The following is a 17,091-nucleotide window of genomic DNA, read 5'->3' as shown; positions in this document are numbered from 1 at the left end:
TGAGGCAGGAGAATCGCTTGAACCCGGGTGTCGGAGGTTGCAGTGAGCAGAGATTGCACCACTGTACTACAGCCTGGCAACAGCATGGATACCAGTACCTGCTCTAGTAGAGGTGACAGGAAAGTGATGCATCACTTTAGGTTGGGGCAGGGTTAGGTGGGTCTGGGCTCAGACTCTACTTGGGCAGGGCTTGCCACGGCCACCTTGGGGGATGGGGGTATGGTTCTCAGGCCAATGGGCTTATGTTATAGAGGGGATCTTGGCCACCTCTGCTGTATCATACAGTTTGCCAGAGAAGTGGGGAATAGCCAGTAGCAAGAGGCCTCGCCCAGCTCCCATGTAGTTGGCAAGGCCAGCCTCGCTCCTGCAGTGCCTTGCTCAGATTTTGCCCCAGGCCATGAGCTACCCCACTGAAAAAGCAAGCACAGCATTTGAACCTGGCCCTTCCCTGTCTGGCTATTCTTGCCCTGGCTCCTATCTGCAGCAGCTTCCACTCGTCCCCTGGACTCTGCTCAAGAAAATTTGTGCCCAGTCAAAACCACTACCAATTTCAGTTGGGAGCTTCCTTCACTCTGTGACCCCTCCCCAATTCTGCTGGCTGCCTTCCCAAGGACACCTGTGAGATAGTCATTGCTGGCTTCCCTGGGCTTGAGCTGGAGACTGGGAGTGCGTGCAAGGCACTTCCTGCTGCTACTTCTACTTTTATACTTTACGTGACTCCATAAATCCCTTTCATCTCTAGATAAGGTTAAATTTTTCTCCCGTGATGTGGATTTTTAGATTCCCCAGTGGGGACGTGTTCGGAGGTAGGTTTTCTTCCCTCTCACACTTTGGGAACTCACAGTTTTTCACCTGTTTCATGGAATTGGCAGCAGCATGCCATTTCTTTCGAAGGATATGTGAATTCTTTTGGTTTTCCTGGTATATTCCTACAGTGAATCTTGGAGCAAAAGATCACAATATGAGTCTCTAACAATGTTCTGTCCTTCCATGTGGGAGCTGCACATTAGGCCTGTCTCCTATCTGCCATACTCCATCTGCCCCATAAATTGTATTTTAAGAGTTTGATTTCCTTTTTATTTCTACATTAACTTCTTTCATTTAATTACAAAACATTGGTTATTATAGCACCACAAAATTTATATGTTCTAGGAAAGTAATCAGCTTGTTTTTCAGAGGAAAATATTTTAGATATATTTCTATGTATCACAAATTTCATAAAAACTTTTTATTTGGAAACAATTTCAACCTTTCAAAAAGTTACAAAAATAAGAATACAAAGAACATCTACATGCCCTTTACCCATACTCACTATTTAAAAAATTTTACCCCATTTGTTTTCTTATATATACATGTGGTGGCTCATGTGCTCACATGCTTGCATGTTTCTTCACGGACATGCACACTTGCACACACACTCACAGAGGCTCATTTAAAAATATAACCAAAACTCCAAACCATGCCCACAGGTTTCATCCTTGCTTTCTTCCATTACTTATATATATGTTCTTTCTTCTACAGTGAGAACCTTGGCTCAACATTAACATGTTTACTCAGCAATATCAATGTAGTTACTAATTTGCTCAATCCCAGAATGCATCTACAATAGTTTCAAAATTTCTTCACTGATGTCACCGCAATAAACAGGCCAACTTTTTTTTTTTTTTTTTTTTTTTTTTGAGACAGGGTCTCGCTCTGTCACCCAGGCTGGAGTGCAGTGGCGCGATCTCGGCTCACTGCAAGCTCCATCTCCCAGGTTCACGCCATTCTCCTGCCTCAGCCTCCTGAGTAGCTGGGACTACAGGCACCTGCCACAATGCCCGGCTAATTTTTTGTATTTTTAGTAGAGACGGGGTTTTCACCGTGTTAGCCAGGATGGTCTCGATCTCCTGAACAGGCCAACTTTTTAAAAGCTCAGAATCTGTTTGCAGTTCTTCCTTCTTACGCCTGTACGCTACCTTGCCCAAGTCTTGAGAGCATTTAGTTAAATACTGAGTTTGTAACTTATTTGGATTAATTTTTTTCCATCTTTTATTTTGGTCATGGTATTCATTGTAAGTAACATTGGATTCATTTGTTTCAATTTGCTTTCATTTTTCATATTTCCACTTCCTAGTTTTTTCCTCAACTTAATTTTATTTTTGAATATGTAGATTAGCATGCTTTTAAAGGTCAACACTCTGCAAAAAATAATACTAAGAGAAGTGTCACTTTCTGTTTATGCCTTCCATCCCATCAGCCATGTCTCTGCCCTCTTTCTTTGTGTTTTGTGCTAATGATACACAGATACATATCTTTCTTTGTTTATGCAAAAAGTAGCATGCTTCTTTGCACTTTGCTTTTCTCACTTAACACTATCTCCTGGAAATCTCTCCATATTGATTCATAGAGATTCTCCTTAGTCCTTTTTTTCAGGTGCACACTACTCCAGTGTATGGATGTGCCATAGTTATGCAACCCACCTCCTAAACTTGGACATTTAGGTAGTTTCCAATAATTTGCAATTACAAACAAGGCTGTAATGAATAATCCTGTACATATGTATTTTCATGTTGTTGCAGTATCTTCAGAATAAATTCCTAGAAGTGGGATTGCTGGGTCAATGGGTAAATACACATGTAGTTTTGTTAGACAGTGCCACATTCCCCTCCATTTTGCAGTCCCTTCAGCAATGTGTGAAAGTACTGTTTCCCCACAGCATCACTAATAGAACACACTGTCAAGCTTTTGAATTTGTGCCACTGCGGTGGATGAGAAATGGTATTTCAGTGTAGCTTTAATTTGCATTTCTCTTATTGTGAGTGAAGTTGAATACCTTTTCATAGGTTTAAGGGCTATTATTATATCTCTTTTTGGGAATTAGCTATTCATTTCTTCGCCTATTTTTCTAATGGACTTTAGATCTTTTTGTTAAAAAATTTTTTAGTACATTTCAGAAATTATCTCTTTATTGGTGATATATGCTACAAATATTTTCTCACTTTTTTGCCATTTGTCTTTTAATCTTACTGTATTGCCTTTTTCTCTATAAAGAGTTTTTATTTTTGTGTAGTCAGATTTTAAACCTTTTCCTTTAATGCATCTGGATTTCTATTCATAGTTAGCAAATCTTTCTCTCTCCCCAGATAGTAGAGGAATGTTTTCTTTTAGTACTTGTATATTTTTACTTTTTACATTTAGATATCTGATTCATTTGGAGTTTATTTTATGTATGGTTTGAGAAATGGATCTAATTTTATCTTTTTCCAACTGACTATCAAGTTGCAAGATCATTGATTTAAAAGACTCTTTGTCCCAGTCATTCAGATCTCTTTTTGGACTTTCTATTTCTATTCCATTGATCTGCCTATTCATGTGCAGTCCCACACTATTTAATTATAGAGGCTATGTGGTATTTTTAATTCTGTAGGGATAGCTCAGTGGTGTGCTGGTAAACTGGCTTTCCAAAGGAGAGGAGGGGGAGGCCCTGATCTGTAGCACTTGCCAATTTCTGTGGTGTAAATACCTCCACTTTTTCATTTTTTGCAGATCTTTTATATCACTGTTTAATATTTGTTCATCTGACCTGTTTTATATCAAGAGTGGTGTTCTAAAGTCTCCTATTATTAGTATGTTTTAATTGCTTTTTCCATATCCTCTAAATTTTGCTTTATATAGGTGGTTTGCTGTTTTATTTGTTGCATTGATATTCTGAACTGTCATTCTTCATCATGGAATGTGGCTTTTATAAAGTGTCCTTTTCTGATGCATTTAGATTTTTTTCTTTTGCTGAACTCTACTTTGTCTGGTATTAGTGTTGCCACTCCTGTTTTCTTGTTGTTTCTATTTACATGGTAAATATTTTTAACTTTTTTGAGTAACTGCATTTTAAATATATCTCTTATATACAGTATGGATTTGAGTTTTGCTTTATGAGTCATTGTGAATTTTTTTGAGAAATTTACACTCTTTTTTATTATTTATTATTATACTTTAAGATCTAGGGTGCATGTGCAAAATGTGCAGGTTTGTTACATATGTATACATGTGCCATGTTGCTGTGCTGCACCCATTAACTCGTCATTTACATTAGGTATTCCTCCTAATGCTATCCCTCCCCCCTCCTCCCACCCCACAGCAGGCCCCAGTGTATGATGCTCCCCTTCCTGTGTCCAAATGTTCTCATTGTTCAATTCCCACCTATGAGTGAGAACATGCGGTGTCTGATTTTCTGTCATTGTGATAGTTTGCTCAGAATGATGGTTTCCAGCTTCATCCATGTCCCCACAAAGGACATAAGCTCATTTTTTATGGCTGCATAGTATTCCATGGTGTATATGTGCCACGTTTTCTTAATCCAGTCTATCATTGATGGACATTTGTGTTGGTTCCAAGTCTTTGCTATTGTAAATAGTGCCACAATAAACATACGTGTGCATGTGTCTTTGTAATAGCATGATTTATAATCCTTTGGGTATATACCCAGTAATGGGATGGCTGGGTCAAATGGTATTTCTAGTTCTAGATCCCTGAGGAATCACCACACTGTCTTCTGCAATGGTTGAACTAGTTTACACTCCCACCAACAGTGTAAAAGTGTCCCTATTTCTCCACATCCTCTGCAGTACCTGTTGTTTCCTGACTTTTTAATGATCGCCATTCTAACTGGTGTGAGATGGTATCTCATTGTGGTTTTGATTTGCATTTCTCTAATGGCCAGTGATGATGAGTATTCTTTCATGTGTCTTTTGGCTGCATAAATGTCTTCTTTTGAGAAGTGTCTGTTCATATCCTTCGCCCACTTTTTGATGGGGTTGTTTGTTTTTTTCTTGTAAATTTGTTGAAGTTCTTTGTAGATTCTGGATATTAGCCCTTTGTCAGATGGGTAGATTGCAAAAATTATCTCCCATTCTGTAGGTTGCCTGTTCACTCTGATGGTAGTTTCTTTTGCTGTGCAGAAGCTCTTGAGTTTAATTAGATCTCATTTGTCAATTTTGGCTTTTGTTACCATTGCTTCTGGTGTTTTACACATGAAGTCCTTGCCCATGCCTATGTCCTGAATGGTATTGCCTAGATTTTCTTCTAGGGTTTTTATGGTTTTAGGTCAAACATTTAAATCTTTAATCCGTCTTGAATTAATTTTTGTATAAGGGGTAAGGAAGGGATCCAGTTTCAGCTTTCTACATATGGCTAGCCAGTTTTCCCAGCATCATTTATTAAATTGAGAATCCTTTCCCCATTTCTTGTTTTTGTCAGGCTTGTCAAAGATCAGATGGTTGTGGATGTGTGATATTATTTCTGAGGGCTCTGTTCTGTTCCATTGATCTATATCTCTGTTTTGGTACCAGTACCATGCTGTTTTGGTTACTGTAGCCTTGTAGTATAGTTTGAAGTCACGTAGCATGATGCCTCCAGCTTTGTTCTTTTGGCTTAGGATTGCCTTGGCAATGCGGGCTCTTTTTTGGTTCCATATGAACTTTAAAGTAGTTTTTTCCAATTCTGTGAAGAAAGTCATTGGTAGCTTGATGGGGATGGCATTAAATCTATAAATTACCTTGGGCAGTATGGCCATTTTCATGATATTGATTCTTCCTACCCATGAGCATGGAATGTTCTTCCATTTGTTTGTATCCTCTTTTATTTCATTGAGCAGTGGTTTGTAGTTCTCCTTGAAGAGGTCCTTCACATCCCTTGTAAGTTGGATTCCTAGGTATTTTATTCTCTTTGAAGCAGTTGTGAATGGGAGTTCACTCATGATTTGGCTCTCTGTTTGTCTGTTATTGGTGTATAAGAATGCTTGTGATTTTTGCACATTGATTTTGTATCCTGAGACTTTGCTGAAGTTGCCTATCAGCTTAAGGAGATTTTGGGCTGAGACAATGGGGTTTTCTAGATATACAATCATGTCTTCTGCAAACAGGGCCAATTTGACTTCCTCTTTTCCTATTTGAATACCCTTTATTTCTTTCTCCTGCCTAATTGCCCTGGTCAGCACTTCCAACAGAATGTTGAATAGGAGTGGTGAGAGAGGGCATCCCTGTCTTGTGCCAGTCTTCAAAGGGAATGCTTCCAGTTTTTGCCCATTCAGTATGATATTGTCTGTGGGTTTGTCATAGATAGCTCTTATTATTTTGAGATACGTCCCATCAATACCTAATTTATTGAGAGTTTTTAGCATGAAGCGTTGTTGAATTTTGTCAAAGGCCTTTTCTGCATCTATTGAGATAATCATGTGGTTTTTGTCTTTGGTTCTGTTTATATGCTGGATTACATTTATTGATTTGCATATGTTGAACCAGCCTTGCATCCCAGGGATGAAGCCCACTTGATCATGGTGGATAAGCTTTTTGATGTGCTGCTGGATTCGGTTTGCCAGTATTTTATTGAGGAGTTTTGCATCAGTGTTCATCAAGGATATTGGTCTAAAATTCTCTTTTTTTGTTGTGTCTCTGCCAGTCTTTGGTATCAGGATGATGCTGGCCTCATAAAATGAGTTAGGGAGGATTCCCCTTTTTTCTATTCATTGGAATAGTTTCAGAAGGAATGGTACCAGCTCCTTCTTGTACCTCTGGTAGAATTTGGCTGTGAATCCATCTGGTCCTGGACTGTTTTTTGTTGGTAAGCTATTGATTATTGCCACAGTTTCAGAGCCTGTTATTGGTCTATTCAGAGATTCAACTTCTTCCTGGTTTAGTCTTGGGAGCGTGTATGTGTGGAGGAATTTATCCATTTCTTCTAGATTTTCTAGTTTATTTGCGTAGAGGTGTTTGTAGTATTCTCTGATGGTAGTTTGTATTTCTGAGGGATCAGTGGTGATATCCCCTTTATCATTTTTTATTGCATCTGGATTCCCTCTTTTTCTATTGATTGGAATAGTTTCAGAAGAAATGTTACCAGCTCCTCTTTGTACCTCTGGTAGAATTCGGCTGTGAATCTGTCTGGTCCTGGACTTTTTTTGGTTGGTAAGCTGTTAATTATTGCCTCAATTTCAGAGCCTGTTATTGGTCTATTCAGAGATTCAACTTCTTCCTGGTTTAGTCTTCAGAGGGTGTATGTGTCCAGGAATTTATCCATTTCTTCTAGATTTTCTAGTTTATTTGCATAGAGATGTTTAAAGTATTCTCTGATGGTAGTTTGCATTTCCATGGGATCGGTGGTGATATCCCCTTTATCATTTTTTATTGCATCTATTTCATTCTTCTCTCTTTTCTTCTTTATTAGTCTTGCTAGCGGTCTATCAATTTTGTTGATCTTTTTAAAAAACCAGATCCTGGATTCATTGATTTTTTGAAGGGTTTTTTATGTCTCTATTTCCTTCAGTTCTGCTCTGATCTTAGTTATTTCTTGTCTTCTGCTAGCTTTTGAATGTGTTTGCTCTTGCTTCTATAGTTCTTTTAGTTGTGATGTTAAAGTGTCGATTTTAGATCTTTCCTGCTTTCTCTTGTGGGCATTTAATGCTATAAATTTCCCTCTACACACTGCTTTAAATGTGTCCCAGATATTCTGGTATGTTGTGTCTTTGTTCTCATTAGTTTCAAAGAACATCTTTCTGCCTTCATCTCGTTATTTACCCAGCAGTCATTCAGGAGCAGGTTGTTCACTTTCCATGTAGTTGTGCAGTTCTCAGTCAGTTTCTTAATCCTGAGTTCTAATTTGATTGATTGCACTATGGTCAGAGAGACAGTTTGTTATAATTTATGTTCTTTCACATTTGCTAAGGAGTGCTTTACTTCCAACTATGTGGTCAATTTTGGAATAAGTGTGATGTGGTGCTGAGAAGAATGTATATTCTTTTTATTTGGGTTGGAGAGTTCTGTAGATGTCTATTAGGTCCACTTGGTGCAGAGCTGAGTTCAAGTCCTGGATATCCTTGTTAAGTTTCTTTCTCGTTGATCTGTCTAATGTTGACAGTGGGGTGTTAAAGTCTCCCATTATTATTTTGTGGGAGTCTAAGTCTCTTTGTACATCTCTAAGGACTTGCTTTATGAATCTGGGTGCTCCTGTATTGATTGGGTGCATAGATATTTAGGATAGTTAGCTCTTCTTGTTGAATTGATCCCTTTACCATTATGCAATGGCCTTCTTTGTCTCTTTTGATCTTTGTTGGTTTAAAGTCTGTTTTAGGCCAGGCGCGGTAGCTTACGCCTATAATCCCAGCACTTTGGGAGGCCGAGGCAGGTGGATCACGAGGTCAGGACTTCAAGACCAGCCTGGCCAAGATGGTGAAACCCCGTCTCTACTAAAAATACAAAAATTAGCCGGGCATGGTGGCACTTGCCTATAATCTCAGCTACTCAGAAGGCTGAGGCAGAGAATTGCTTGAACCTGGGAGGTGGAGGTTGCAGTGAGCCAAGATTGCACCACTGCATTCCAGCCTGGGCGAAAGAGCGAGACTCTTTCTCAAAAAAAAAAAAAAAAAGTTTGTTTTATCAGAGACTAGGATTGTAACCCCTGCTTTTTTTTGTCGTTGTTTTCCATTTCCTTGTTAGACCTTCCTCCATCCCTTTATTTTGAGCCTATGTGTGTCTCTGCATGTGAGGTGTGTCTCCTGAATACAGCACACTGATGGGTCTTGACTCTTTATCCAATTTGCCAGTCTGTGTCTTTTAATTGGAGTATTTAGCCCATTTACATTTAAGGTTAATATTGTTATGTGTGAATTTGATCCTGTGATTATGATGTTAGCTGGTTATTTTGCTCGTTAGTTGATGCAGTTTCTTCCTAGCCTCGATGGTCTTTACAATTTGTCATGTTTTTGCAGTGGCTGGTACCAGTCGTTCCTTTCCATGTTTAGTGCTTCCTTCAGGAGCTCTTTTAGGGCAGGCCTGGTGGTGACAAAATCTCTCAGCATTTGTTTGTCTGTAAAGTATTTTATTTCTCCTTCACTTATGAAGCTTAGTTTGGCTGGGTATGAAATTATGGGTTGAAAATTCTTTTCTTTAAGAATGTCGAATATTGGCCCCCACTGTCTTCTGGCTTGTGGAGTTTCTGCCAAGAGATCTGCTGTTAGTCTGATGGGCTTCCTCTTGTGGGTAACCCGACCTTTCTCTCTGGCTGCCCTTAACATTTTCCCTTCATTTCAACTTTGGTGAATCTGACAATTATGTGTCTTGGAGTTGCTCTTCTCGAGGAGTATCTTTGTAGCGTTCTCTGTATTTCCTGAATTTGAATGTTGGCCTGCCTTGCTAGATTGGGGAAGTTCTCCTGGATAATATCCCGCAGAGTGTTTTCCAACTTGGTTCCATTCTCCCCGTCACTTTCAGGTACACCAATCAGATGTAGATATGGTCTTTTCACATAGTCCCATATTTCTTGGAGGCTTTGTTCATTTCTTTTTATTCTTTTTTCTCTAAACTTCTCTTCTTGCTTCATTTCATTCATTTGATCTTCAATCACTGATACCTTTTCTTCCAGTTGATCGAATTGGCTACTGAAGCTTGTGCATGCGTCACGTAGTTTTCGCGCCATGGTTTTTAGCTCCATCAGGTCATTTAAGGTCTTCTCTATGCTGTTTATTCTAGTTAGCCATTTGTCTAATCTTTTTCCAAGGTTTTTAGTTCTTTGCGATGGGTTCAAACATCCTCCTTTAGCTCAAAGAAGTTTGTTATTACTGATCCTCTGAAGTCTACTTCTGTCAACTCGTTAAAGTCATTCTCTGTCCAGTTTTGTTCCGTTGCTGGTGGGGAGCTGTGTTCCTCTGGAGGAGAAGAGATGCTCTGATTTTTGGAATTTTCAGCTTTTCTGCTCTGGTTTCTCCCCATCTTTGTGGTTTTAATCTACCTTTGGTCTTTGATGTTGGTGACCTACAGATGGGGTTTTGGTCTGGGTGTCCTTTTTGTTGATGTTGATGCTATTCCTTTCTGTTTGTTAGTTTTCCTTCTAACAGTCAGGACCCTCAGCTGCAGGTCTGTTGGAGTTTGCTGGAGGTCCACTCCAGATCCTGTTTGCCTGGGTGTCACCAGCGGGGCTGCAGAACAGCAAATATTGCTGTCTGATCCTTCCTCTGGAAGCTTCATCTCAGAGGGGCACCTGGCTGTATGAGGTGTCAGTTTGCCCCTACTCGGAGGTGTCCCTGAGTTAGGCTACCAGGGGGTCAGGGACTCACTTGAGGAGGCAGTCTGTCCATTCTCAGATCTCAGACTCCGTGCTGGGAGAACCACTGCTCTCTTCAAAGCTGTCAGACAGGGACGTTTAAGTCTGCAGAAGTTTCTGCTGCCTTTTGTTCAGCTATGCCCTGTCCCCAGAGGTGAAGTCTACAGAGGTAGGCAGGCCTCATTGAGCTGCAGTGGGCTCCACCCGGTTTGAGCTTCCAGGCTGCCTTGTTTACCAAGTCAAGCCTCAGCAATGGTGGACGCCCCTCTCCCAGCCTTGCTGCCGCCTCGCAGTTCGATTTCGGACTGCTGTGCTAGCAGTGAGCAGGGTCCATGGGTGTGGGACCCACCGAGCCAGGCATGGGATATAATCTCCTGGTGTACTGTTTGCAAAGACCACTGGAAAAGCACAGTAGTAGAGCGGGAGTGTCCCGAGCGCTAGGAAAGGGAATTCCCCGACCCCTTGCGCTTCCCAGGTGAGGCGATGCCCTGCCCTGCTTTGGCTCACACTCTGTGGGCTGCACCCACTGTCCAACAAGTCCCAGTGAGATGAACCTGGTACCTCACTTGGAAATGCAGAAATCACCCATCTTCTGTGTTGCTTATGCTGGGAGCTGTGGACCGGAGCTCTTCCTATTTGACCATCTTGGAATGATCCCCTTTTTTTTTTTTTTTTTTTTTTTAAGTCAGAGTTTCACTCTTGTCCCCCAGCCTGGAGTGCAGTGGCAGGATCTCAGCTCCCTGCAACCTCCACCTCCCAGGTTCAAGTGATTCTCCTGCCTCAGCCTCCCTGAGTAGCTGAGATTACAGGTGTCCATCACTACATCCAGCTCATTTTTTTTTTAGTAGAGACGGGGTTTTGCCATGTTGGGCAGGGTGGTCTCGAACTCCTGACCTCAGGTGATCCACCTGCCTTGGCCTCCCAAAGTGCTGGGATTACAGGCATGAGCCACCACACCCTGCCTAGTTTTTGTATTTTTAGTAGAGACAGGGTTTCACCATGTTGACCAGGCTGGTCTCAAACTCCTGACCTCAGGTAATCCACTCGCCTCAGCCTCCCAAAGTGCTAGGATTACAGGCATGAGCCACCACACCCTGCCATTTTGAAAATCTTTTTAAAAAATAGGTGAGTTACACTGGGCGTGGTTGCTCACACATGTAATCCTAGCACTTTGGGAGACTGAGGCAGACAGATCGCTTGAGCCCAGGAGTTACAGACCAGCCTGGGCAATGGTGAAACCCCATCTCTACAAAAAATACACACACAAAAAAAATTAGCCAGATATGGTGGCACGTGCCTGTATTTCCAGCTACTTGGTAGGCTGAGGTCAGAGGATCAACTGAGCCTGGAAGGTCATGGCTGCAGTAAGCCATAATCATGCCACTGCATTCCAGCCTGGGCAACAGAATGAGACCCTGTCTCAAAAATAGAATAGAACAGTATAAATAAAATAGATGAGTTAAAATCTTTTACATTATTGATATGACTGTTATGTCACATCAGTAGTTATAATTACTTTCTGTACTATGTGATATTTGTTGTATTTCTTCATTTGATCGTCTTCTTTGTTTTTTAACAAATTTCTTTTGGCTTTTATGAAGAGTTTATTTTATTTTAGTTGTTACCTTTCTATTAATATGATTAACAATGCCCTTAATCACCTTTTTTCTCACTTAACCTTTTACTCTCAGTTTCAAATGGTGTCCTTTGACTGACACCTATTATCTAGACAACAGACATCACACTGAATTTACTTTCCTCTAACCACTGCTCTGTTTCCTGCCTCTCTAGTTTTGCCTTTCCCAGGTTGTCATGTAAATGGAATCATACAGTATGCAGCCTCTGGCGGTTGACTTTCACCCAGCATAATATATTTCAGATTTATCCAGGTTGTTGCATGTATTAGTAGTTGTCACATATTCCTTTTAACTGCTGAGTAGTATTCCATAGTATAGATGTACCACAGGTACTTTTTTTTAATGATTATAGTCTTGGCCATACGCAGTGGCTCCTGACTATAATCCCAGCACTTTAGGAGGCTGAGGTGGGAGGATTATTTGAGGCCAGGAGTTTGAGACCAGCCTGGCCAACGTGGCAAAACCCCAACTCTACTAAAAATACAAACATTAGCTGGGCATGGTGGCGCATGTCTGTAATCCCAGCTACTCGGGCGGCTGAGGCATGAGATTTGCTTGAACCTGGGGGCAGAGGTTGCAGTAAGCTGAGATCGTGTCACTGCACTTCAGCCTGGGTGACAGAGTGAGACTCTGTCTCCAAAAAATAGTAACTAAAAAATAAAAATAAAATGATTATAGTCTCACAAGTAGTTGCAAAAATACCACAGACAGTCCCACATATCCTTACCCCAGCTTCTATAATGTAGTATCTTACAAACTGGGATATTGACATTAGCACAGTGTGATTAACTAGTCTAAAGGCCTTATTCAGATTTCACTAGTTTTTAGATGCATTCATTTGTTTGTATGTGTATATATATATTTTTTACAATCCACACACAGCACAACTATGATCAAGATGCAAAGTTGTTCCATCAGCACCAAAGAATTCACTCCCTCATTATGCCTATTTATAGTTGTAGCCCTGCCCTTCTTCATCTCCCTGTCTCCTGGGAAACACTACTTTCTTCTCCATCTCTATAATTCTGTCGTTTTGAGATAACCTTTTCAGATTAACTTTTCTCATTCAGCATAATGCCTGTGAGATCCATCCAAGCTGCTGTAAGTATCAATAGTTCATTCCTATTTATTGTTGAATAGTATTCCATGGTATGAATGTACCACAGTTTGTGAAAACTGAGTGAAAAAATATATTGTTTTTTGTTTTCCTTCATAGAAACGAAGAAAAATCTTACGTTTTGCTGAAGTGATACACTTGCTAGAATAAATTTGTTACACATGTTGAAAAAGTTGAATTAAAAATATTAATCAGCATGATTTTTTCTCTTATAGGAATCTTTGCTACAGAGATTTCTGACACCTGAAATGATTCTTCACATCCCTGAGAAAGGTCAAAGTTACAAACTGATTTTTTTTTTTTTTTTGCTACATGAGTGCATTTATCTTTTAAATGCTTGGCAATGTTAAATGTATTTATTAACTTTGTGTCTCTGAATCTCTGTTCTAATGTGCCATGTTGCAGTGATCTGAGATGACTTATAAAAACAAAAATGTATATGGCTCTTTCTATCCATGCAGTGATAGTGAGTGTAAAATCTGCTTACTTCACTATTGAACACTATTATGTTCACTATCTGGAGTAAATAAAGAAGCTTATTAAAACAGGGAAAAGTGTTTTTACAAAACTGCTTTCCTTTCCTTTCTTAGTATCTCAAATAATTGGTTGGTTAATTTTTTTTCTTTGTGATTTGTGTTTTCATGGCTGGAAAATCTGTGCCAAAATGGGTACAACTTACTGATACTGGTCTGGGATCTGATATTCCATTTTGGAACCAACCTTACATAAATTCCATGCCATAATCTGATATTGAAGCAGCAGAAAGTAGGAGTGTTGTCAGGGTTTTAAAACCTATAGTATTGTACCACTCAAAGACTAAGTAACATACATATTCTACAACTGTGTTTACTACTACTGCTTTTAGAAAGGTAGGTGATGATATATCTGTCAAGAATGTAAGATTTTATTAAAAATCTTTATTTTTAATAAGTTTTCTTTCAAGTACTGCAATCAACTTAATTGCCATTTTATTTTATTGTCTGTGGCAGCTGTCTGTAATCTGGAGTAACAAGATAAGTGATGTTTCCTTCCTCCCCCAATTTCCTAAATCTCTTACCTTATCTATCCATAGGCTTTGATGTAATGTTCATATTAGAGCCTGAATGCTACTGTATTTTACTGATATAAACTATTTGTATTCTTGCCATTTTAATAAAAAAAGGCTTGTCATTAATAGTATTCATATGATGTAGACAATTTCTCATTTTATATAGTTACTATTCAATATGACTATAGTGATGTAGGAAAGTGCTCTGATTTAGGTTTTGTTTAATCACTAGCATGCTGATATTTTACTATAATTTCATGCTACATATTCACTGTGGTTTGCTTTTTTAAAACCTTTGGGTTCAGTCATCTGGTTTAAGACATTAATTACAGATTGGTTAAAGAATTAATAATTTAAAGTAAAATGCCCTTTTATAAGCATTTTTAAAAATAATATGCAAAAAGTTGTCCTTGCTATTATTAAATAAGATGTTGATAAACATGAAAAATTCACCTTTACTGGGTGACTCAATGACCTTAGCACTAGATCATCACATTAACTTTAATCTATCAATCTAGAAGAGCTGATAAAGAGCTGAATGTTACTGTCGTATGCACTTAATACATGTTATGTATGGAGGGCAGTATGTGGGAAGGGAGCATGAGGGAAACAGGAATGAAGTATGTAAGAAAATATTTCCATGTTTGAAAGTATGCTTTACTTGCCTTGTGCCATTAATTACAGAACATTTTTATGGGACAATTATATAGTAAGTATAAAGGGACCATCATTATCTAAAGGAAGGAGAAAATTCATCTGCATTCTATGTTAAAATTTCAAAGAAAAGATTTTTGTTTTGGTAATATTCAAGAACATTTGTTATTTTAAATGAGATTCTAATTGCTTGATATAAATATTTAATAGCCTGTTGCTATGGTAGAAACTGCCTAATGTAAACACAATATATGAAACTATACCAAACATATTCTTCCTTGGATGAAAAGGAAGTCTCCTGAAAAAGAGTTCTCAGCTTTCAAATATCATGTTCAATATAAAACACCTACTCCTGCTAAAGTAAGGGTGTTTGTGAAAAAAGAATTGTTAACCCTCTGAGTAATTTAAATCTAAAATTTGTTGTATATAAACCCTATTTTGAAATTCCAGGCACCGCCGGAACTCTGTCTTTTCTTTGGTTTATCTGAGACGTCATGCAACTTTCTGTTGGAAGTAGGAGCAAGGCATTCACACGAGGCTCCATTCTGAAGTTCATAAGCTATAGTTTCAAAAGGAGCAGGTGTTATCTTTTTGATCTTTAGTATATTATTACTATTAGAGTTCATCTCCCTTATTACAGTTTAGCAACCAGTGGGCATAATGAATTAATTAAACATGTTCTGATAATAATATCAGCTACTAAAAACTTAGATTTGAATCAACTAAAAGTGTAAATGATGTAAAGAAAATTTCTAGCTGACACTCTGTACAAATATTGGCCACAATGATCATAAGTCATTCACCCTGGAGCAATAAAAGAAGAAAAAAAGACTATGAGTGGAAGCCACTGGATTTGAAGTCAATTATGATTCCTAAATAGTTATTGCTTCAAAAATTATTTGAAATTATGAATTCAGATACTTGAAATATATTAATATTTTAAAATAACACTATCATAAGAATCTGCTGCTTTTCTCTTTTCTGTCTTCCTACTCATTTTCTCATAAATCCTTGCTGTCATCTTTAATAGAGTCGCCTTAGCTTCCCAAAGGCTATGCTCAAAGTTGCATTTCTTGTGTAATAAGTATTAGTTTGTGACCCAATTCTGAAGACTAACCAATCACCTTTCTGAGTTTTGTGGACCTAACTTAAATATATGATTATTATACTACTCAAATTATTTTATACTTGTCTCTTTCAAATGCATTTAAATGTTCTAATTATTTTTTATTTATTTTTATTTTATGTTTTTGAGGCAGGGTCATGCTGTGTCGCCCAGGCTGCAGTGCAGTGGTGTGATCATGGCATTCGAGCATGAGATGCTCAGTCCTCATGTACTCAAGCTATTTTCTGAATTAGATCTTAGAGGTTAGTGTTTAATCTGACCATATAGTATCATAATCCATTATTGATAGGTTCTAGTTCTTACAAAATAAAATCCAACCCTTTGGGGCTATAAAGCTGTCTTCCCTCCTCAGCCTCAGGTCAGTAGTGAGGACCATAGTTGCATGCCATCATGCTCAGGTAATTTTTAAAAACTTTTTGTACAGATGGGGTCTTACTATGTCACCCAGGCTGGTCACGAGCTCCTGGGTTCAAGCAGTCCTCCCACCTCAGCCTCCCAAAGTGCTGGGATTACAGGTGTGAGCCACTGCACCCAGCTGTTCCCTGCCCCCACCCCCGTAGAGTTTGTGCATTTTTATTATGTTGCTTGCTTTGATTCTCTAGGATCATAGGATGGCTCCTCAAATACACTCATCTATTTTCTGGTTTTGTAACATTCCTTATGTTTTACATGTTACTATAAATGGTCTTTTCTAGTCTGTTACTGAAGTGAATTATGTACCTTTGAGTGCTATCTATGGTGGTAACTTCAGAAACAACTTAAGTGAGTGAGTCTTGGTTTGCTCTTTCATAAGGCATGCAGCCTACTTGAGCATTCTTTTGATTGTTATATCTTTGCATAGTTTAGGGGCATCTGTGAGGTTATTGGGCTGTTTGCATGTTGTTTATCATGTCCCTGCAGGGTCCACCCCATCAGCTATATCACTGCCAATCTGTTTTTGTTGTAAACTGATGACCTTTCATCACACTGTTTTTACTCTGCCATCTTCTTTCTTATTTTAACTTTTCTTCTTTAATAATGAATATAGTTATTCTTAGTTCATCACTAAGTTTTGGAGAACGAAAGTAATTAGTTCCCCAAACAGCCAGTGACATAGATATGATTTTTTCCATATTATGGGTACAAAGAGAGGAGAATGGAATCTCAAAGAAGTTATATGATTGTCCTGTATATAATCACAAAGCAAATAAGTATCTGAGCCATGGTCTTTGAACACATGTGTCTGTCTTATGCCAATGACCATGCACTTAACCACCTTGCTCTTCTGCCTCATTTATCTTTGGCTGTGATTTTTGTGATCATTGCCTGCCAATCACAGTGTTTTCACTAACTGGAGTATTTGCCAATAAGCAATGAATCTTCATCATCTCTTTGTGCTTTCTGAAGAACTTTCACTTTGAGGCTTCTTTGCTGCTTCTTGGATTTAACAAGATTTTAT

At 38.8% G+C, this 17,091-nt stretch overlaps 1 protein-coding gene across 15 annotated transcripts in view; it reads left to right on the top strand.

Annotated features, from left to right (window-relative positions):
- Nucleotides 1-14,004, top strand: part of TSGA10 (testis specific 10) — a 164,006-nt gene extending 150,002 nt beyond the window's left edge. For all 15 annotated transcript variants that reach the window (XM_063695607.1, XM_063695603.1, XM_063695604.1 and 12 more), the window contains one exon: nt 13,041-14,004. In XM_063695607.1, coding sequence (XP_063551677.1) covers nt 13,041-13,065 — 25 coding nt within the window. In that variant the 3' untranslated portion in view covers nt 13,066-14,004. The remainder of the gene's footprint in view (nt 1-13,040) is intronic.
- Nucleotides 14,005-17,091: the final 3,087 nt, after the last annotated feature.

This window comes from Gorilla gorilla, chromosome 12, assembly GCF_029281585.2.
Source record: "Gorilla gorilla gorilla isolate KB3781 chromosome 12, NHGRI_mGorGor1-v2.1_pri, whole genome shotgun sequence".
In the NCBI taxonomy this organism is placed as follows: Eukaryota; Metazoa; Chordata; class Mammalia; order Primates; family Hominidae; genus Gorilla; species Gorilla gorilla.
The sequence above is the reverse complement of the archived record's forward strand: the minus strand, read 5'-3'. Positions and strand labels throughout refer to the sequence as shown.